The sequence below is a fragment of the Pelophylax lessonae genome, assembly GCF_965119305.1.
Source record: "Pelophylax lessonae genome assembly, chromosome: 6".
Taxonomy (NCBI): Eukaryota; Metazoa; Chordata; class Amphibia; order Anura; family Ranidae; genus Pelophylax; species Pelophylax lessonae.
Genome location: NC_138773.1, coordinates 297,247,916 through 297,271,462, shown reverse-complemented (window position 1 = coordinate 297,271,462; position 23,547 = coordinate 297,247,916). Strand labels below are relative to the sequence as shown.

General features: G+C 43.7%; 1 protein-coding gene across 1 annotated transcript in view; it reads left to right on the top strand.

Annotated features, from left to right (window-relative positions):
* Positions 1-23,547, top strand: part of TMEM163 (transmembrane protein 163) — a 307,309-nt gene that overhangs the window by 265,574 nt on the left and 18,188 nt on the right. The window contains exon 6 of the mRNA XM_082260950.1: positions 20,452-20,563. Coding sequence (XP_082117076.1) covers positions 20,452-20,563 — 112 coding nt within the window. The remainder of the gene's footprint in view (positions 1-20,451; positions 20,564-23,547) is intronic.

Sequence of the window (23,547 nt, the reverse complement as noted above, 5' to 3'; positions counted from 1 at the left end):
TATGAGAAGGGAGAGAGCAAAGTGAACCGCTGCTGTAAGGTAAGCCTGATTCCTGGCACCAGAAATCCAGTGCAGACTTGTGGTTGTGCTTGTGCTAATGCGCCTGCGCATTGCACACATGCTCATTTTTTGCAAGCGAAGGGGCAATGTTAAATGTACGGGCGTGTGCGCATACCAATTAGCGTGTGCACTTGGCACCCAGTGACCTATTTAAACTGGTCTGTTACTATGAGCAGTTGTTTAAAGGTCTTCAGCTAGTCCCTGGGTTCCAGAGACTGGATCCAGCGTACCTGCTTACCTGTGCATGACCCGGCTTGCCTTTAGAGTTCGCTTCTGCTCCCCCTACAACTCTGTTTACCAGATTACTCTGACCTTGACCTGTTTACTGGACTAGTCTCTGCCTATTGATTCTGTACCGCTTACTCCAGCTGTTACTGACCTTGGCCTGCCTTCTGGACTTCTGGACCTTGCCTACTGATCTCTCTACCAAGGACTGCAACTACCAGCTCTACCCACCTAAGGAGTGGACATCACCAGCCAGCTAGTGAACTAAAGGGTTCATTCACATGTGTCACCTCTCTGAAAAGCAATATGCAGTGGAATGCTTTTCAGAGGCCTTGGAGGGGCTGTGAGGAGTTTATGTGTCAGTTCCTGTTCACCTAACTTAACCCTGTAAATGCCGCACCACAGTGCCACAATTGCACACAATGTTTTTTGCCAAGGCTGCAGCATGTATACAGCCCTATGCATCTCCAGTCCATGGTTCAGATGGGTGGGGGGGGGGGGGGGTCCTTAAAACTGATGCTTAATGGCTTTGTTTTACTGCCCCCTAGCTGCATATGTGAAAGTAGCCATATTTGTGTCCTTATGCCCCTCTTCATACTAGTGCGTTTTCTCCTGTGTTTACCATTGTGATGGTATGCTTCACAATGGAAATCACATTATTCTCTGTGGTGCCTGTTCACATCCATGCAGCACAGTGCAGGTGCTTCCTTTGGTGCAGAATAGTGCTTTTTTGGCCAGATAGACTTCAATGGAAATGCAGAGTTTTTTTGTGTACAGGCATACACCGTTTTACGTACACTCACTTTACGTACACTCGTGAGTATAGACACAGCTTGGTCTGCTTGGCATGGCACTACTCCCGGTTTTTAACATTGGCGTCTATAGGAAATCTTGGTCAGCTTGACATGGCACTGCTCCCTGTCTAACTTTGGCATCTATGGGGAAATCTTGGTCAGCTTGACATGACACTGTTCCCAAACCATAAGTGACAGGGATACCAAACTTGGGGAGCACTGAGAGGGGATCCAGGACTACAGCATATCCTATTTTGTGGCCGGCCAGCTTGCCTAGGTAATCTACCATGTCATAGTCCTGGGTCCCCTTAACATGCTCCCTAAGTTTGGTGTCCTTGTCACTTATGGTTTGGGACAGTGGCGTAGCGTGGGTTGTCAGCACCCGGGGCAAGGCAAATAATTTGCGCCCCCTAACCCGCATGATTTTAGCACTCGAGTCTCTTCCACTAGATTAGTTAAAGAAACCCTTACCCCCTAAGCACATGTATTGTTTGTTATGAAAATACTAATGCAATTAGACCCCGTTCACACTGGGGCGACGCTACTTGCCGGGGCGACCTCACAAGTCGCGGTGTGCTGCTCGCACCGCGACCTTGGAGCGGCCGGCACGGACTTCGTAACATTGAAGTCAATGCAGGTCGCTCCGGGTCGCCCCAAAGAAGCTCCAGACCCTTTTTCTAAGTCGGAGAGACTTGTGTCGCTCCTATTAGAACGGGTCCGCAGCTTCTCTATGGAAGGCGACCTACGGCGACCTGTCAGGTGACCAGGTCGCCTGACAGGTCGCCCCAGTGTGAACGGGGTCTAAGTGGTATTAAAACATTTTTAATTAAATAAACAATTATCAATTTATACCATAGATCCCATTTAGAGCAGGGTCCCCATAGATCCCCCTTTAGAGCAGGGTCCTTATAGATCCCCCTTTACAGCAGGGTCCCCAAAGATCCTACTTTAGAGCAGGGTCCCCCATAGATCCCCCTATAGAGCAGGCCAGGATCCCCATAGATCCCCCTTTAGAGCAGGGTCTCCCATAGAACCTCCTTTAGAGATGGGTCCCCATAGATCACCTTTTAGAGCAGGGTCCCCCATAGAACCTCCTTTAGAGAAGGGTCCCCATAGATCACCTTTTAGAGCAGAGTCCCCATATAATCTATGGGGACATTTCTCTAAAGTGGGGAATCTATGGGCACCCTGCTCTAAAGGGGGATCTATGGGGACCCTGGCCTGCTCTAAAGGGGATATATGGGGACCCTGGCCTCCTCTAAAGGGGATCTATGGGGATCCTGCTCTAAAGGGGGATCTATGGGGACCCTGGCCTGCTCTAAAGGGGATCTATGGGGACCCTGGCCTCCTCTAAAGGGGATCTATGGGGGTCCTGCTCTAAAGGGGGATCTATGGGGACCCTGGCCTGCTCTAAAGGGGATCTATGGGGATCCTGCTCTAAAGGGGGATCTATGGCATAGATCCCCTTTAGAGCAGGGTCCCTATAGATCCCCCTTTAGAGCAGGCCAGGGCAGGTCCCCCATATAGATCTCCCCCCTTACAGCAGGCCAGGGTGAGGTGAGGTCCGGACCCTGGCCTGCTGTAGGGGGGGATCTATATGGGGGACCCCAGAGTGACTTAACTTCACCCTGGTCTGCTGTAAGGGGGATCTATATGGGGGATCATGTCCCCCATATAGATCCCCCTTACAGCAGGCCAGGGTGAGGTGAGGTCCCATCCCACATTTAGATCTCCCCCCTTACAGCAGGCCAGGTTCCCCATAGATCCCCTCTGAGGATCCCTCTATGAGTAGCGCTACATAATCATATGGCTCCAAAATACACTCTTCTGTGCCTTTTATGTCCACGTCCACCACATATAGTTCATACTATTCAGTGTTCTTCTCACACACTCAGTCAGTCTCAGTCAGTCACTACTAGCACAGGCACAGCCAGCCAGCCCAGTACTACTCCAGTCCAGTCCTGAGTCCTGACTCCTACCTTTTTTTTCACCTGTCCCGGACCCGATCACAGCAGGCTAGGTTTTCTACTCTCCTCCTAGGTTTTCCTCGTCCTGCAGCACCATCTGACGTCGGCTCCCTCCTCTCTGGCCTCTCACCTGCCGCCGCTGCCTGCTTCATCTGCTTCTGCCTGGCCTGGTGGTTCTCTCCTCTCCAGTCCCGCGCTCAGTGCTGCGCTGGGCGGCCGCTACACCTTAGTCCCTCCCCCTCCCAGATAAGCCAGGCGTGCAGGGACTGTCTCTCCAAACCCCCCCCCCTCCACAGTGGGCGGATCGGGAGCCGAGCTGTGCACAGCCAGTGAGAGTGAGTGAGCCAGCCTGGCCAGGGGCAGGGAGCTGCGAGTGTGGGCGGGCGGCGGCAGCAGCCTATGACAGAGTGTGAGACTGTGAGTGACAACTGAACTTCAAGTGCGGAGTGGATGCGCCCCCCCCAGATGTTGCGCCCGGTGCGGCCGGCCCCCCCTGCACCCCCCACGCTACGCCACTGGTTTGGGAGCAGTGTCGTGTCAAGCTAACCAAGATTTCCTATAGAGCTAGTGTATTTACATGCATTGAGAAGTGAAAAAATGTATTGCTTCACTTTAAGTACATTTTCGTTTTACATACATGCTCTGGTCCCATTGTGTACTTTAAAGTGGTGTATCTCTGTATAAAATAAAGAAACACATGAAGCATGAAAATGCATCAAAACGCGTGTAAAAATGTTCAAAAATGCTTTACAAAAACGCACAATCATGCAGCATCGAAATAGGCTCCTATCTGTCTGGGGCTCAGCTTTAAATACAGAAAGCAACAGTATTACTTTATACATTTTTCATCGCAACAATGTAAATCATTCCCTCCGTTCAGGATCTCGCTGCCTCCTTCCTGTCCTCCCTCTAATATACATCTACATATGTCATCTGTGAAATCCAAACGCATTACCCATCTGCTTCAAGTAATATTCACTGCAAATTTAAGCCAAGCGACACCGATAAAAAAACGAAACACGCGCGGCGTACGCAATTAGACACGCCGGCTGGGTAATTTAATTGAAGCCATAAATCAGAGTATTTTATGGGGCTCCCGGATCTCTTTATTAACAGAAGGAAGGCCATGTATTGTGACAATGGGCTGCCACTCACCGACCCGTCCTCATTAGTCTGCTAGAAAAATGACAAAAGAAAATTCAGATAAAGGAAATTAAAATCTGAAATCGCATTGGCACGTTTGGCCGGATGCCAGCATGAGCACTGTGTACTGTGACTGAGATGTACTGAAAGAGAGTGGGCAGTGCCTGGAGATGGCACTGAATCGGGCGCCTGTTATTACATGGCCGTGCTGGTGTTTAAGGATTGATGGGAGAGTGAGATTTAATGAAGGATCTCGGAAATATATTCACATAAAAAAACTATATATATATATATATATATATATATATTGGTATAGGGGAGATTATAAGCATGTGGTAAGTGCTTCTTCAATGGGTTGGACCAGTCCAAACTGTGTTTGAGGGGATGGCAAGGCACTCCATATTCCAGGCCAAGCTCCCTTCTATGTGTGTTGTGCTTGTAGCACCCTCCTAGGTAGATGCAGGTGAGAAAGTATAGTTTTGAGCTTAGTCTGCTTACCAGAGAGGCTGCAGGTAAATCTATATTGTTCTCTGCCTACCAGAGAGCAGGATCTGTTAGTGAGGTCTGCTCATTGTGCTCAGCATGCGATTCATTCAGTCTAGAGAGTGTCCAATAGGGAGGCATGTTGGACAGTGGTAGGAAACCTGACAAATGGGTGCATAGACTTTTGATACAGTCCCGATGATTGGCAGAAAGCAGGCGGCCTCGGTGCATGTTGGGAATACTGTATAAAAGCCAGAAGTACATGTGATCGGGGTCTTTCGTTGGAGAGCAGAGTCCCAGAGGGAGGGGGCGCCTGCCTCCTACTCTGTTGAGGTGCCATGCGGTCTCAGGAGGTCGTTCTGAGGACCGGAGGAGTGGTCGACAGGAGCTGAACCCAGAGGTCCAGGGAAGCTGACTGAGAGGGGAGACACTGGAGATCCTGTTTCTGCAGGATCGTGAGTACAGTAACTCGTGTCAAGGGGCCTGACCTGAGGGGGGCCACCCCTGATCATAGGATAGTCAGTGGACAGGTGTCAATAGAGAGAGGATGCTAGGGAGTGTATCCTGAAGATAAGATTTTGTTCATCTTGTCTTCTTGTAAGAGAGAGTAAAGAAAACAAGAGACTTAATCCCATTCATCTAAAGTGGCAGGATGAATTAACAGCCTGGCTGTTCCATATCTACCAGCTAAGTTATGAAGATAGAAATCCTCAGCTATTGTGAATAGGTAAATTGGAGTATCCCACTATTCCCTTCTCCTATCCCAATTACAAGATAAACAACAAAAAAAACCAACACCCCTAGACTGTTTATTGCTGCGAATAGCCAACAGGAGCAAAGAGGGATTTAGGAACTGTATCTACTTATAACCATGTGTTGGTAACCAGGGGAGCCCGCAGAGTCAGTATCCAGCAGTCCCTATGGGGGCAGTGCTACATGCTGTGCATTCTTTGCTCCAGGACTGCAACCACCACACTGTGTGTTCCATACTCCAGGCCTCCCCTCCATGTATGTTGTGCTATATATTGTACATTTTACAAGGTATATACCAGGCCTCCCTTCTAGGCCCACTGCATATACACTGTGCTGTAAATTTCATTCTCCAAGCATCCCCCTCTCTGCATGCCGTGCTGTGCATCCCATACCCGGCTAACTATGTACCCTGCACTTATGTTACTGGCTGGTTCTCTTCTATAATCTGAACCACCATGCCCTGTATGCTGTGCTGAACATTCCATATTCCCGATCACCTCGTTCTTTATGTTGTTCTGTTTGTTTTATAACCTGGAAAACACAACTCTGTATACTGGGCTGTACTGTTCTCAGAAAAAAGGTGCACGACCCCCCCCCAAAAACCCCCTCCCCAAACTGGTCAAAATTTCACTAACAGTAAGAGGGTCTTAAAGGGGCATCAAATACCAGGAGTGCATTATGTACAGAGTTCGGAGGGGTTACACACGGAGTGCAGAGGCAAAGGGGTGTGCTATGTGCAGAGTTCAGGAGTGTGCTACGTATACAGTGCAGGGTTCAGGGGTGTGCTACACACAGAGTGCAGAGTTTAGGGGTGTGCTACACACAGAGTGCAGAGTTCAGGGATGGGCTACACACAGAGTGCAGAGTTCAGGGGTGCTCTACAGACAGAGTGTAGAGTTCAGGGGTGGGCTACACACAAAGTGCAGAGTTCAGGGGTGCGCTACACACAGAGTGCAGAGTTTAGGGGTGTGCTACACACAGAGTGCAGAGTTCAGGGGTGGGCCACACACAGAGTGCAGAGTTCAGGGGTGGGCTACATGCAGAGTGCAGAGTTCAGGGGTGGGCTACACACAGAGTGCAGAGTTCAGGGGTGGGCTACACACAGAGTGCAGAGTTCAGGGGTGGGCTACACACAGAGAGCAGAGTTCAGGGGTGGGTTACACACAGAGTGCAGAGTTCAGGGGTGGGTTACACACAGAGTGCAGAGTTCAGGGGTGGGCTACACACAGAGTGCAGAGTTCAGGGGTGGGCTACACACAGAGTGCAGAGTTCAGGGGTGGGCTACACACAGAGAGCAGAGTTCAGGGGTGGGTTACACACAGAGTGCAGAGTTCAGGGATGGGCTACACACAGAGTGCAGAGTTCATCCTTCCTCCACACCTTCTTAGCTCGGCATCCCCCATCCATATCTCACTTTTATCCCTCTTCTTCTCTAATACGTCCCCTCACACTGTAGATTGCTATGCCTCTCTCACTTGCAGGGAGATCATCCAGTGGGGGGTGTCAGCATTCACACTGCACCCCAGGCACCGGCATCTCCTTTGTCCCCATATTGCACTTGGAAAACAAAGGAAGCCACACCTCTTTGTTTACAAGTGATAGTGGTGAGCAGGGAGCAGAGGGCCTGAACCAAAGGTGGTGGAACTGAGTTCCACCACGTTCCAGCTGAAAAAAAGCCCTGGTCATGATGTACTAACATACCCCTCACTCTGTACTTCACTGTATGTTCCCTACTCTGGATCATCACACCCTATACACTGTACTGTAAACTCTAAATTCCTGGCCATCTTACTCTGTACACTGTGCTGTATCTTCCATACTTATGGTCTCATCTGCATATACTGTATGCTGTGCTGTACATTCCATACTCCAGGCCTCCTATCTATGTATACTGTGCTCTGTATTCCAATCTTCAAGCCCTCCCTCCCTGCATGCTGTGTTGTTCACTTTATACTCTACTCAACTATGTACTGTGCTGTACGCTCCATACCCAAAACAAATGCACTCTACATTCAATTTTCTTGGCCACTCCCTCTAAATGCTACATTGAAAATGTCATAATCTGGACAACACAATTCTGTATACTGGGCTCAGCTGTACTATAATACTCCAACCCATCCAACTCTGTAGGCAGTGCTGTACTAAACATACCCTGGAACCTCCAAAATCTGTATGCTGTGCTGCACACTTCAGTATTCTTTGGCAACATTAACATACTGCCACTAGCAATTTCTAAGGACTTTGGAATTACACCGCAATCCACAATCAGGAAAACCCTTGTTTGTAAAACACTAAATTCAAACTTGAAACATATTTCAGCTGTAGATTTTTATCAAGGGGCAACAAGAGCCCGAAACTGCTGATTTTCCACAGCTGATTAGTCAGCAATAGCAGCCTGAATTTATAAGGCAATCGTGAATTTCTACATTGTTGTAATAAACTCCACAACACCAACTTCTTGTTTCACAGGTGGCAGTGGAAGGAAAGTGTGACCGAAACACATTCCAGCGGAAACAACAAGGCCTTAATGAGATTTACTTTCTAAAGTAACTGCAAATTCTGATATTGCAGCCAAAGGTCTGTCCTCCTATTGGATAACGCTCCGTCCATCCCAGGGATCACATCAGTAGTAGTACATCTTTTGCTGCAAAGCACGAACAATTGCTTCTAAAAATAAATGTTAAATCCTACGAGAATGGCATTAGCGTAGAATTCAATTCAGTGGTGTAATTACTATTGCTCTCATGAAATGATCCCTCCTAATCCACAAATGTATTATGAATGAAATCAGGAAGCCGCCTCTGGATCTTCCATTCCGGTACCATTTGGCATCTGTTAGGATATGTCATGAATATGTGGAATTATTGTTATTAGGACCACAGGCAATGCAACTCAATACAAACCAATACAAACCAATACAAACCAATGCAAACCAATACAAACCTATACAAACCAATGCAAACCAATGTGAACCAATGCAAACCAATACAAACCAATGCAAACCAATGTGAACCAATGCAAACCAATGCAAACCAATTCAAACCAATACAAACCAATGCAAACCAATGCAAACCAATACAAACCTATAAAAACCAATGCAAACCAATACAAACCAATACAAACCAATGCAAACCAATACAAACCAATGCAAACCAATTCAAACCAATACAAACCAATGCAAACCAATGTGAACCAATACAAACCAATGCAAACCAATTCAAACCAATACAAACCAATGCAAACCAATGCAAACCAATGTGAACCAATGTGAACCAATGCAAACCAATACAAACCAATGCACACCAATGCAAATCAATGCAAACCAATTCAAACCAATACAAACCAATGCAAACCAATGCAAACCAATACAAACCTATAAAAACCAATGCAAACCAATACAAACCAATGCAAACCAATACAAACCAATGCAAACCAATGTGAACCAATACAAACCAATGCAAACCAATGCAAACCAATGCACACCAATGCAAATGAATGCAAACCAATACAAACCAAATGCAAACCAGTGCTCAAATGTGGAATTAGAAGAGTTTTATTGGGATGGAGAAGTAAACAGAAGAGGTATGATTGCAGCTCTAAGCAGCTCTAAGCAACTGCCTTGGCTCAGGGCCATTGCAACAGGGGCCTGGAGGGCCTGATGTGGTGCATAAGGAGAAGGAGAATGGGCACATCAGAGCACGCAGGGTGGAGTGCCCCTCTATGTCATGTGTTTGGATCAAGGAAGGGGGGCGTAGTACTGTATCTTCACCCTGTGCGTTGGGCAAGCCTGCCCCCTCACTGCCTGACACAGTGTTTGGGTCATGGGTCACCCAGTGTTCAGATAGCAAAAAAAAAAAAAGTAGAAATAAAGTAGGGTGCACCTAAAGTTGTTGTAACGGCTGAAGGTTTTCTTTACCCTAAAGAGGAGCTCCAGGCTCGCCCCAAAAATTAAAAGTCAGCAGCTATAAATACTGTATTTGCTGACTTTTAATATTAGGGCACTTACCTGTCCAGGCATCCAGCGATGTCCTCACCCAAGCTGATTCTTCAATCAGCTACTGGGTGCTGGCACTGCCATCCTGACTTGTGGCTTCACAGCCAGTTTCCTACTGCGCATTTGCGAAGCGCGCTGTGCTTTGTGAATGGGCCAAAGTCTTCTGGAACCTGTAATGTGTCCCAGAAGGCTGCAGGAGAAGGAAGGGGGGGGAGGGGGACAAACTCCTGGCTCAGTTTGCCGGGTTAGCCAGACGTGGGAGTAGGTACCTGTCAAAACCAGGTACCCGCTCCCCCTCCCTCAAAAAGGTGCCCCTTTTGGGTGGAGCTCCGCTTTAATGCTATCTTATCTGGGAGTACTCCCATCACACTTGTGTTACCAGCTGGCTCTGTTCAGCTATATTCAGTATTTCCATGGCACTCATATTACCGATTGGCTCTGTTTGGTTATACTCTTTACTCCCATAGCACTTGTGTTACCTGCTGGCTCTGTTTGGCTATATTCAGTACTTCCATGGTTCTTATGTTTCCAGCTGGCTATATTTATCCGTATTCAGTATTCCCATGGCACTTGTGTGACTGATTGGCTTTGTTCCATTTTACAGAACAAAGTACACCCATAGAACTTGTGTTACCTGTTGGCTCTGTTTAGCTATATTCAGTACCACCATCACACTTGTGTTACTAGCTGGCTCTGTTCAGCTATATTAATTTCTCCCATGGCACCTATTTTATCAGTTAGCTCTATTCAGCTATATTTAGTACTCCAGTGGCACTTGTGTTACCAATTGGCTCTGTTTGGTTATACTCAGGTCCAACAGGAAAGTACTAGCTGAGTAGTATGGAATGTTTGGCTATATTCATTACTCCCATGACACCTATTGGCTTTGCTCAGCTATATTCAGTACTCCCATAAAACTTATGTTACCAGTTTGCTCTGTTCGGCTATATTCAGTACTCCCATAGCAATTGTGTTCTTGGTTGGCACTTTATGGCTATATGCAGGACTTCCAAGGGCACTTGTGTACTGGCTGGCTCTATTCAGCTATATTCAGTACTCACATGGTAATTATATTACTGGTTTGCTCTGTTTGGCTATATTTAGTACTCCTATAGTAGTTGTGTTACCTGCTGACTCTGATCAGCACTGATCAGTACTCCATGACACTTGTGTTACTGATTGCCTTTGTTGGGTTATACTCAGTACTCCCATATCACTTGTGTTACCTGTTGGCTCTGTTTGGCTATATTCCGTACTCCTGTTGTACTTGTGGGACTGGCTGGCCCTGTTCAGCTGTATTCATAGCTCTGGTGGCACAAATGTTATCACTTAGCTCTTTACAGCTATATTCAGTACTCCGATGGCACTTACGTTACTGCCTGGTTCTGTTCAGCTATATTTAATACACCCGTGGCACTTTGGTTACCTGTTGGGCTCTGTATGACCAAATGTAGGTCTCCCGTGGCACTTGTGTTACTGGCTGGCTCTGTTTGGCTATATTCAGTACTCCCATGACACTTTTTGGCTCTGTTCAACTATATTCAATACTCCCATAGCAATTTTGTTAACTTTTGTCTCTGTTTGGTTATATTCAGTACTTCCATGATTTCCTGTTACCAGTTGGCTTTGTTTGGCTGTGTTCAGTACTCCCATGACACTTGTGTTTCTGTTTGGCTCTGTTTGGCTATATTCAGTAATCCCATGGTGGTCCCATTTCTGTTTGGCTCCGTTTGGCTATATTCAGTAATTCCATGGCAGTCCTGTTTCTTTTTGGCTGTATTCAGTAATCCCATGGCAGTCCTGTTTCTGTTTGGCTGTATTCAGTAATTCCATGGCAGTCCTGTTTCTGTTTGGCTATATTTGGTGTATTGTCCCACACCTAGGTTGGCTCTGTAGAATTATTTTCAGTACTCCCTTGGCACTTGTGCCTCCAGCTGCCTTCACTCCACTATCTTGGGCACAACCTTACAAATTGCATTACTCTGATTACAGATTTGGGTAAGCTGCTAATGAAATTCTTGACTGCTGCCAACCTGGCTATGAAACCCTGGATGAGAGACAACCTGACATATGGTCACCGTTCCGGTCTCCGTCTCTAGATCACAGATAGCAGGGGGTGAGGAAGCTTTTAAGGATATTTCTTGGTTCCAGCAGAGGTGGCGGCTGCCAGCTTTGGCAGTTCACCCGTTATGTTTGAGAGTAACACAAGATCAAAGTTAAAGCTACACAGAAAACTTTTATAGAGCAATGTACAACATTAAGATAAAGCTCAAATTTATCTCCCCCTTGCCTGGGTATTTCTGATGGTGTCTCAGTGCTGTCCAATTTCTGCGCCATTGCTTAATGGACAAAGAGTAGTGTCAGAGTGAAGAGTGTCTTCTGATTACTGTTCAGCGTTCATGGAGTATCCCAACACTCCCTATGCCCTATCTCAGTTTATTTAGCAATACATTTTATAAAAGGAAAATCCCAGGACTGTTCATTGAGCCAGAAAGAATGACTGTCGCTCTGTTCCTGGCTGCTATTGCACTAATCTGAGAAAGTAACCTGAGGAAAACCAGCCGCCCTTACTGGAGCGAGCACTACACATGGGGCACAATGGGATGATTTGTTTACAGAAGGGAAGATAACATTGTTTGTGCTTTCAGGAAGTGGGGCAGATATAGTATGGGGACCTTTGTACAGGATTAGTCCGGGTAGCTGAAACATTTTGGTATGGCCTTTAGAGGAAAAACTAAAATGGCCATTACACAATAAAGTGTGTTGGGACACTGGCAGCCATGTTTTAGAATTCAAGGGGTCAGGATATTGACGGGGCATGGTTGCATGTATCTTCACTAAATTGGTGCAGTACGGGGTCCAGTTAGGAGTGGTGTGTGCATTGGGGACACATACCCTGTTTTGCGGGAACAGACTTTGAATATGTTTTTGGCACTCCTTGCGATAACTCCAAGAAACAACAGCTACTAAAAAAGGAGCACTGTGTGTGGCTCATTTGTCATTTTATTCATTACATGAAAAAACTTCAACAACACGCTTTGCAATGTGAAAATGTCCTTTGTTGAGACATTATTTAAACCAAAAGCATGAGGACATCTTGTGGAAAAGAAGAGGTACTGCGGCAGGCCGCTTAGGATTGAAGGCATATATAGCTGCCACAGCATACCTTACAACTTTTTGAGATGGGACACCTATTAGTAAAAGTATGTAGGGATAGGATACACCCTTGCCACGCCCCCTTAGAGGAGATTGGTTAAACCCACAAGTTTTTTTTTATAGCACTAATATCCCTTTATACTGGCTTTTGAAATTTACAAATGCAGCAATTTAGAAATTGGATGAAAGGTTTAGCGCTAGGAAACACTTTCTGAATGATTAAAAGTGCATTTTTTATACAACTATATAGATTGGACCAAAATGAGGTAAAAATTAGGAGGATAGGGGGACTTTGTTCCCAATCAGGGACAGTCCCTTGAAATCAGTGACAGTTGGGAGCTATGTCACAGATGCTTTCTCTTTTAAACTTCCAGGGGGATGCTAAACAAAACAAAAAACAAATGAGTCCAGAGTTGGGCTTTAACCACTTCTGAATTGGAAGGATTTGCCCCCTTGATTACCAGGCCATATTTTGCGATTCGGCACTGCGTTACTTTAACGGACAATTGCACAGTCGTGCGGCGCTGTACCTAAATAAAATCGATGTCCTCTATTTCCCACAAATAGAGTTGTCTTTTGGTGGTATTTGATCACCTGTGCGATTTTTAATTTTTTGCGCTATAAACAAAAAAAGAGCGACAATTCAGAAAAAAAAAAACCAATATTTTTCACATTCTGCTATATAACATTCCCAAAAACAAAAATTTAAAAATCAAAATTTTTTAACGTTTTAGGCGAATTTGTTTTCTGCTACATATCTTTGGTAATAAAAATTGCAATAAGCATATTTTGTTTGGTTTGCGCAAAAGTTATCGCGTCTACTAACTGCGGTAAAGATTTATGTCATTTTTATTGTTTTTTTTTTTTACTAGTAATGGCGGCGATCTGTGATTTTTTTTTTGCGTGACTGTGACATTTTCTGGCGGACAGATTATACCCCTGACTGACATTTTGACACTTTTGGGGGGGGGGGGCAGTGACATTACTACAGTAATCAGTGCTAAATAATCAGAGTTGTATAAAGTACTCGAAACCCATACTTGAGTAAAAGTACAAGTGCTCGATCAAAAAGTGACTTGAGTAGAAGTGGAAGTGCTCGATCAAAAAGTGACTTGAGTAGAAGTACTAAAGTATTCAACATTTTTTGCACTTCGGTATTGCAAGTAGTTTTTTTTTAAATTTTGCTACTCAAGTACTGAAAGTAAAAGTACAAGTACTGTGTTATGTAGTTATTAAATAAAGAAGTCAAAAGTTTGAACATCATTTTGTTTTTTATTATTTCAAATGATTAACCTAAAGGACAATCACAATTCCTTTGGCTGTAGCTTTTTGTAAACAAAAACAGATAAAGTATGTCCCTCCCTTTCCCCTTTAAAGCATCCCTCCTTCTCTTCCCTGCGTGTTTTTTTTCCTCCACAGCTTATTGGTGCGCAAAATCATATATAAACCAATGTGATATACAACAATATATTCCAATAATGAAATAAAGGAAGAGTGTATGAAATCTAAGTCAATAAAAAGTCCATACATATATATGACAAAACAAGATGAATATATTTTGAACGGTGCAGGAATCAAACAGGTGCTATTCCAAATAATAGGTGCAGACTCCCACCACAATTTTTTGAACTTCATGAAACCTTCCATCTACTGTTCTGGCAGTGGTAATTTTTATAATAGTAACGAGTAACTATGTAGCACAAAAAAAAAAAATATCGTAGTAGAAGTATTAAAATCATCGAAAAAATGTAGTGAAGTAAAAGTGGAAGTAGGAGAAAAAAATTCTACTCTAGGAAAGTACAGATACCACCTTTCCGTACTTAAGTACAGTAGTGAAGTAGTTCTACTTAGTTACTATACATCTCTGTAAATAATATGCACTGTTACTGTAATATTGACACTGGCAGGGAAGGGGTTAACACTGTGGGTGATCAAGGGGTTTAATGTGAGCCTAGGGGAGTGATTCTAACTGTGGGGGGGGCATGACTTGTGGCCTGTGAAACGATCATAGAGACCTGTGTTACTATATAGAAGGATTCCAGGGGAACGATCGTGGGTTTCAGGCGGCAGTCGGAGGCATCGGCTAGCTGCCTCCGCGCGACTGACGTATACCTACGGCGGTTCGCGCAGGAGCGCCTGCCTGCCACGGTATAACTGCGGCGGTGGTCTTTAAGCACTTAAAGTCAATCTTGTAGCCTCTTCTAATAAATTCAACATTTTTCTTATTGATAACTGAAGAATTTTAGGTAGGGACCTCTAAAATACTGTACAGGAGGTATATTCAGATATCTTCACAGCTGGACTGAAGCCAGTTCTCAGAGCAGAAGAGTATATTATATTTATTTCCGACATGAATAGAAATTCTTGGATTTGTTATGTTTGTTCGTGTAGCGAGACGGGGCTTGTTTGTAGAAAAGTCTGCGCGGCGACGTATATGAAACTTCATTTATATGCTAATCAAGGAGTTTAATATATTTGTGTGAATTATAGTTCAGTCCCCAGCACAGATTAACCAGTTCCCCCCCCTAATGGAGTGTCAGGAGCAATCAGGGCCCGGACCGGCAGGATGACAGTGCGGAGATATTACGCCACGGCATGCCTGCGTTATGTGGATCCGTAGAGTGAATAAATTGGGAGGCAGATCTGTGAGGTGAATAGTAATTTAGGGAGAAAATGTGCCAAGGATTACAACGTCAAATTTCCCCTGAGACTTGGTGAACATCTGATCAGCAATCTGCCAGGAGGAAGAGGGGAACAGACCGTGGCGCATCATCTCCAGTTACAGAGCAGAAACGAGAACAGTCCGTGTTGCCTTCAAAACCAATCGCCTCATCCCTGTCCTTCCATACTGTACGGCAATAATGAATCAAATAATCCACTGCTACCGGAAACAATAAAAATGATTTCCGACAAAGGCTTTATTCACATACCAGGATAAGGATCTTTATTTCCAGGTATTTTCATTTGAGTTCAATGACATTTGAAAATAAGGGACGAGTGACTAAAATAGGGATCCTTCTATTAAAGTGTAAATATAGGCAAAATTAAACATTTCATGTATGGTTCAGTTATTCACATCAGTTATGTTTTTTCTCAATCCCCCCATAACATTGTTTTATTACCTGATAATCCAAATCTCCCCTGTAACATTGTTTTGTTACCTGTTGATCCAACCAGTAGATCTGTTAATATGTTTCCTTTTCCTGAAACAGGGAGTCAACCAGGAGCACTGTCACCCCGTAGACAGGGTAATCTTAAATTAGGGTGACCAGACGTCCCTGGTTTCCGGGGACAGTCCCAGATTGAGGACACTTACCCTGGTCCAAATCTGTCCAAACCGGTTTTGTCCCCAGATTCAGGGCTGGATGAATGTAGACAGGGCATCCCGTGCTGGCTGAGAAACAGCCTGGTGGCTCAGATGCAGACGCCCTCTGCTGGACGATCTCACTGCCGCTCCTGCTGCTGTTCAGTGGAGGAGTGGAGGAGAGGTAGAGCCAAACATTGACTGTGTGGAAGGCTGAGGACGGGAGATGAGTAGATGATGGGTCTGTTTGTAGACAGGTGAGGGCAGTGGGGGAGCAGGGGTCAGAGCTGATGCAGCTGCATGAAGAGATGGAGAGTTTAGCTGTTGTGGGGGAAGGGCTAAGAGGTGGCTGCAGAGATAATCTGTGAGAGAAGGGTGCTGAAGTGAGCTATGGATGTGGGGGCTGAAGTGTCCTTTGTGCATAGCAAACCTTTGAACCCTGCACTCTATGCCTAACACCCTCCTGTATATCATGTAGTCCTGTGCCCAGCGCTCTGTGTATTATGTAGTCCTGTGCCCAGCGCTCTGTGTATTATGTAGTCCTGTGCCCAGCGCTCTGTGTATTATGTAGTCCTATAAAAGGGGAAGGGAAGTGATTGGCGCTGCCTGGTGGGGTGTTATGGGAATGTATATGTAGGATACTATGCTTCTAGTAAGATGTCCTATAGAGGCATGTGTAGTAATTTGATATTGGAATCAGTGAATCATCAACTTCAAGTCTGATAAATGACAATCCTGTGTAAAACCAAAGTGGGTCTATGTATAAAAAATATAATAAAACCCTATATACATAACATCAGTAAATAAATTTCATACGTACAAAATGTGCAAAGAGAAGTGCAAAAAGTGAATACAAAAGTGAAGTGCTAAAAAATTAAATAAAATGAATCCAATGAAATCCAGTGGTAAATATGTGACCATAAAATGACAATAGGTAAGTATGCTATAAAAATTCTTAATAAATATAGGTAAAGTAATAAATAGCGTATATATGACCCTAAAATGACAATCGATGGGTATGCTCTTAAAGTGCCAGTAAATACAAGTAGAAAAAAATGAATAAATAATTCTCAATAAATAAATAAATAGGTGCAAACGGTGCAAAAGGTGAACCAATTAATTGGTGAAAATATCCGTGCCGAACTAGCGGTACATAAATGAAAAAATGCAGACTAAAAAGTCAATACAAATAATCCCACAAAAGAATCCAAGTAAATGTGCCGTCTCAGTGGTTTAAAAAGTCCAAAAAGAGTACTAAATAGGTGAAGTCAATATATGGTGGATTGTAGTGCTCTTTTCTCTATGCCCAAAGTATAGTGGGTGGGCAGAAGGAAGATGTGTTCCCCTGAGCCTGGGGTCCTGCGCTTACCAGATTCCCCTACCCCTACAGGGGTAAACAGCGGGTCGATTATTAGGGGATCGCTCCCACACACTAGCAATCAGGATCTCCTATGGCCTTGGTATCACTCCGTGGTAGTAGTGCAGATGTCAGCTCAATAGGTATAAAATAGGAATCCAGTACAGTGCCCGGGTATGTAGGAGAAAAAGGGAAGGAGCCTCCAATAGTGTAAAATTGTTTCACAGAACAGCTTTATTATATAAAAAAGACATGTACTCACAAGGTATAAAATACAGAGATATGCCCGTCTGGCATAGGAGCCGCAACCTCCTCTCTTGCGGTGCACGCCAGAAAGTAGCGTGCGAACCAACCGCCGGATGTGCGTCCCAAGCCTCGGGTTCAGTGGACGGAAGAGAGCGTGACCACGTCATTTCCGTCCACTGAACCCGAGGCTTGGGACGCACATCCTGCGGTTGGTTCGCACGCTACTTTCTGGCGTGCACCGCAAGAGAGGAGGTTGCGGCTCCTATGCCAGACGTGCATATCTCTGTATTTTATACCTTGTGAGTACATGTCTTTTTTATATAATAAAGCTGTTCTGTGAAACAATTTTACACTATTGGAGGCTCCTTCCCTTTTTCTCCTACATACCCGGGCACTGTACTGGATTCCTATTTTATACCTATTGAGCTGACATCTGCACTACTACCACGGAGTGATACCAAGGCCATAGGAGATCCTGATTGCTAGTGTGTGGGAGCGATCCCCTAATAATCGACCCGCTGTTTACCCCTGTAGGGGTAGGGGAATCTGGTAAGCGCAGGACCCCAGGCTCAGGGGAACACATCTTCCTTCTGCCCACCCACTATACTTTGGGCATAGAGAAAAGAGCACTACAATCCACCATATATTGACTTCACCTATTTAGTACTCTTTTTGGACTTTTTAAACCACTGAGACGGCACATTTACTTGGATTCTTTTGTGGGATTATTTGTATTGACTTTTTAGTCTGCATTTTTTCATTTATGTACCGCTAGTTCGGCACGGATATTTTCACCAATTAATTGGTTCACCTTTTGCACCGTTTGCACCTATTTATTTATTTATTGAGAATTATTTATTCATTTTTTTCTACTTGTATTTACTGGCACTTTAAGAGCATACCCATCGATTGTCATTTTAGGGTCATATATACGCTATTTATTACTTTACCTATATTTATTAAGAATTTTTATAGCATACTTACCTATTGTCATTTTATGGTCACATATTTACCACTGGATTTCATTGGATTAATTTTATTTAATTTTTTAGCACTTCACATTTGTATTCACTTTTTGCACTTCTCTTTGCACATTTTGTACGTATGAAATTTATTTACTGATGTTATGTATATAGGGTTTTATTATATTTTTTATACATAGACCCACTTTGGTTTTACACAGGATTGTCATTTATCAGACTTGAAGTTGATGATTCACTGATTCCAATATCAAATTACTACACATGCCTCTATAGGACATCTTACTAGAAGCATAGTATCCTACATATACATTCCCATAACACCCCACCAGGCAGCGCCAATCACTTCCCTTCCCCTTTTATTTCTTCAAGTGCTCCCCTTCTAGGGTCGCATTTTTGAAGTGGGCAGCAGCTAGGTGCGGTGTTCTATTGTACATATATACCCCTCATCCTAAGCGCGGAACTACATACACCCTACTATGTAGTCCTGTGCTCAGCACTCTGTATTATGCATTCCTGTGCCCAGCGCTCTGTGTATTATGTAGTCCTGTGCCCAGCGCTCTGTGTATTATGCAGTCCTGTACCCAGTGCTCTGTGTATTAAAAAGTCCTGTACCCAGCGCTCAATGTATAATGCAGTCCTGTGCCCAGCCCTCTGTGTATTATGCAGTCCTGTGCCCAGCGCTCTGTGTATTATGCAGTCCTGTGCCCAGCGTTCTGTGTATTATGCAGTCATGTGCCATTTGCCAATAAAAAAAAAAAAATATATATATATATATATATATATATATATATATATATATACAGTATATATGTCCCCGGATTTCATTTTAAAAATCTGGTCACCTTATCTTAGATTGACATATAGTTTTAAACTGACTTCCAAGAGCACCATGGGATAGCTAAAAAGCAACACAGTAGATGCTAGTTGAAATGAGGTTGCGATTTGTCTGACTAAAGTCTCAGACTGAGATGCCCAGTAAGGAATTAGCCACTGAAATGAGTCATCCTCTTCTACGTGTGAACATTGCAGCTTGGGCTGTTGAGCTCTATAAACAGGATTTACATTGCAAAAGCAAAGTGGAAGTCATGAATCAGCAGCAGAGATGGCAAGATCTGTGCGTCTACACTCAGGAAATTGGGACCAGACCGTGTATGCTTTAAGTGAAATTTATTTACACTGAAACAAAATCCTTCTAAACACCAGCAGACAGCAAACATGAAAATAAAAGTGAACCAAAAAAACCCAGTGACAGAATACTTGAGTAAAATCTAACAGACAGAAGCCTAACTAACAACTAAAACTATCTACAATATATAGAAAATGGGGAACATTGAAAAGCAGGGGAAAAATAGTGGTGCAGGGAGCAAATAGGAAGCTGCAAACAAAACTGGCATCAGGATCAAGGGGAGCAGGTGCAAGGCAGTAGGGTACAGTGCACAGCAAACAGGGCGGGAGCAGGATAACAGCTAGCAGTATCTAGCATCAAGCAAAACACTGGAGTGAGAGGCACTTAGGGGAGGACCTAAATACCTTCCCAGCAGCCAGCATCAGGTGGAAACTGATTACTGGGATCTGCTGGCTGCTGTGAGACACCCGTTAGTGGACACTGGAATTACGGTACAACCCTCCACCCAGGGAGGCCACAGCGCCACCAGCAGGTAATCCAGGTCCTGACAATGAAAGTCTGGAAAATTTGAAAAGGAGCTTAACACTTTACCTGCTGGCCGAACAAGAAAAGTTCTATTTTTTATGTTCAGATTTTCTTATGTATTGGACTAAAGTATTTGAATTGTTTTTAACTATTGAGATTAAGAAATTAAAAAAAAATGTACAAGGCTAATATACATTCCATTTAAATCTGCAATGTTACTAGAGTTTGATGTAATGCATCATGTGCTGTCCATGGTCCTGAAACACTGGCAGATGTGTGATACATAAGAGCACCTATCCTGGATTTTTTAACCTAGTGCTCTCTCTTTCTTGCAGGATAGCTTTCTGTTCAGTGTCTCCATATTAAGTGGGATCCTCTGCTCCCTATTGGCCGTTGTAAAATTCATGTTGGGAAGAGTCCTGACGAGTCGAGCGCTGATCACTGATGGTAAGTTATAACTCCTTAAATGGGTACTTGGAAAGAAAATGACTTGGGATTGAGTGGAAGCTATTCCAACACAAATAATGAAAAGGTAGATTTATCAGGCATTTTTTACAAATGTCAATACAGCCCAAAACATATATTTTAATTTTTTAGTTAGAATTACCCTCAGTAGCTTGCAGGAAATGGAAAATAGAGGAATGTGTAGTTAATTTTATGAGAAATACTTTATATTTAGAGGTTTTTGTTGTGTTTTTTTTTTTAAATATAGTTTTTACCTTGAAGGCCTGGTTTTTACCTATGCAGGTACAAGTTTGCATATTTCTGATGCATTTTTCAATACACATTTTTGATCCATTGAAGTCTCTGGAACCAAAAACCAGAAAAAAGTAATTGGCCCTTTCCATAAAATGCACAGATGTGAACATGACCCATAGGAAACCATGTTAAATGAACTGTAGTGTGTTTCTGCAAAACTGAAAACGCACTAAAAAATGCATAGGTGTGAACCAGGCTTAAATGCATTACCCAATTTACCTCCATCACCTCCTTACTTTGTCTCTTTCTTAACCACTGTCAGGATATAAGACACACAGAGAGTGCATTGTTTTCGCTGAATCAGCTGACTCCTGAATTTCCAGTGTAAAAATAAGTAGCAAAGTAAGGAGGAGAACCTGTATATGTAAATATGGCATATATACAATACTGTGCAAAAGTTTTAAGCAGATGTGAAAAATGCTGTAAGTTAGGAATGCTTTCAGAAATAGAAGTGTTAATATTTTATTTTTTATCAATTAACAAAATAGAAAGTAAATGAACAGAAGAGAAATCCAAATCAAATCAATATTTGGTGTGACCGCCCTTTGCCTTCAAAACAGCATCAATTCTTCTAGGTACACTTTCATACAGTTTTTGAAGGAACTCGGCAGATAGGTTGTTCCAAACATCTTAGAGAACTAAGCACAGATCTTCTGTGGATGTTGGCTGCCTCAAATCCTTCTGTCTCTTCAAGTAATCCCAGACAGACTCCATGATGTTGAGTTTAGGGCTCTATGGGGGCCAAACCATCACTTCCAGGACTCATTGATCTTCTCTATACTGAAGATAATTTTTAATGACATTGACTGCATGTTTAGGGTTGTCCTGCAGCAGAATACATTGGAGGCCAATCACACGCTTCCCTGATGGTATGGCACGATGGAGATGTATCTGCATTGAGGACACCTTTTGATCCTAACCAAATCTCAAACTCCATTTGCAGAAATGCAGCCCCAAACCTGCAAGGAACCTCCACCATGCTTCACTGTTGCCTGCAGACACTCATTATTGCCCCGCTCTCCAGCCCTTCTCCCAACAAACTGCCTCCTGCTACAGCCAAATATTTCCCATTGTGTATGACTTGTGACAATGCACCCCAGTTCCTATATTTTCATGCATAGTTGAGTCACTTAGCCTTGTTTCCTCATCGGAGGTATGGCTCCTTAGCTGCATCTCTTCCATGAAAAACCACTTCTGGCCAGACTTCTCTGGGCAGTAGTTGGGTGTACCTGGGTCTCACTGGGTTCCACCAGTTCTGTGCTGATGACATTGCTGGACGTCTTTCGAAGTTGAAGGGAAGTAAGCATGATGTGTCTAACGAGACCCTTGCTTGCTCGCTTCCGCTCTCCCGACACTCCTCTGCTACTAGTGAGTCAGCTTGCAGATCGTAACGTCTGATGGTTCGCTCATCCAAGGCTCCGGGATCCGAACTACAGCTATGTGCCGTTCGGAATCCATTAGAACGAACACCAGGCAGTATGTATGTATGTATGTTCAAACAGGAAGACCTTTATTGGAAGTACACAACACACTTTTATACAGAATTTGGAACATCCCGCCCCCAACAACCGTTTTCCTATTGGTCAATTGTAAAGTACATGTAGTCCTCCTTCAGGTCTTCCTTAGCCATGCAAATGAGGACTTGAAAATGAGTCAGCAGGGATTGGTCCAATAGCTTGATTAGAAGGACTGTTATGTGTAATGAGACAGAAGCCCCAGGGGGCAATCAATGTACACAATAGCCAGACACAGAACAATGGGAGGTTGTTAACACTTAACAATGCGAAAGGGCAATCCACATTCCCTCCCAATACACAACAAAAGGAATGCCTGTCTGACATTGAAAGATATGTAATATACCCAGCATTTAGGAAGAACAGATTTCATGGCAATTGGGAATAAATCTTTATATTCCTATATGGAGATATGGCTGGCAAATATGACCGTCCCATCTAAAGCAATTCAAACCATTAATCATCTGTCTTTAACTTCCAGTGACGGTGAGTACTGTCACAATGTGTCTTTCATCTGCTGCATTACCCAACAAACTTCGCCTACGGTCCTCAGTGTTGCCCGTTTCTTTGTGCTTCTTCAAAAGAGCTTGAACAGCACATCCTGAAAGCCCAGTCTGCTTTAAATTCATTGCCTGGGAGAGACCTTGCTGATGCAGTAACTACCTTGTGTCTCGGTGCTGTGCTCTTTCTTTCCATGTGGTGTATGACCTGTGACATGAACTGTCTTTCTCAACCTTAGTAGCAGAGTTTGGCTGCTCCTCACCCAATTTTAAGCCTCCTAAACAGCTGTTTCTGATTCAGTTAATGACTTTATTTCAAACTACATATGAAATTGATAATAATTGGCACTTGCTAGGTAAAATCGGTTCATACACCTGACTCTAATTCTACAAAATCCATGATTTTGTGCAAGTGTACACATTGATGCTGTTTGATGCCAAAAGGTAGTCACATCAAATATTGATTTGATTTTTCTTCTGTTTGCTCACTTTGCATTTTGTAAATGAATAAAAATAAACAATTAAAATATATATTTTGGAAAGCATTCTTACTTTACATTTCTTCAAAACGTTTGCACAGTACTATATATGTAATTACAAGGTATATTTGAAAATATTCACACTTATGAATAAGATAACTTACATCAAGATAATCGTT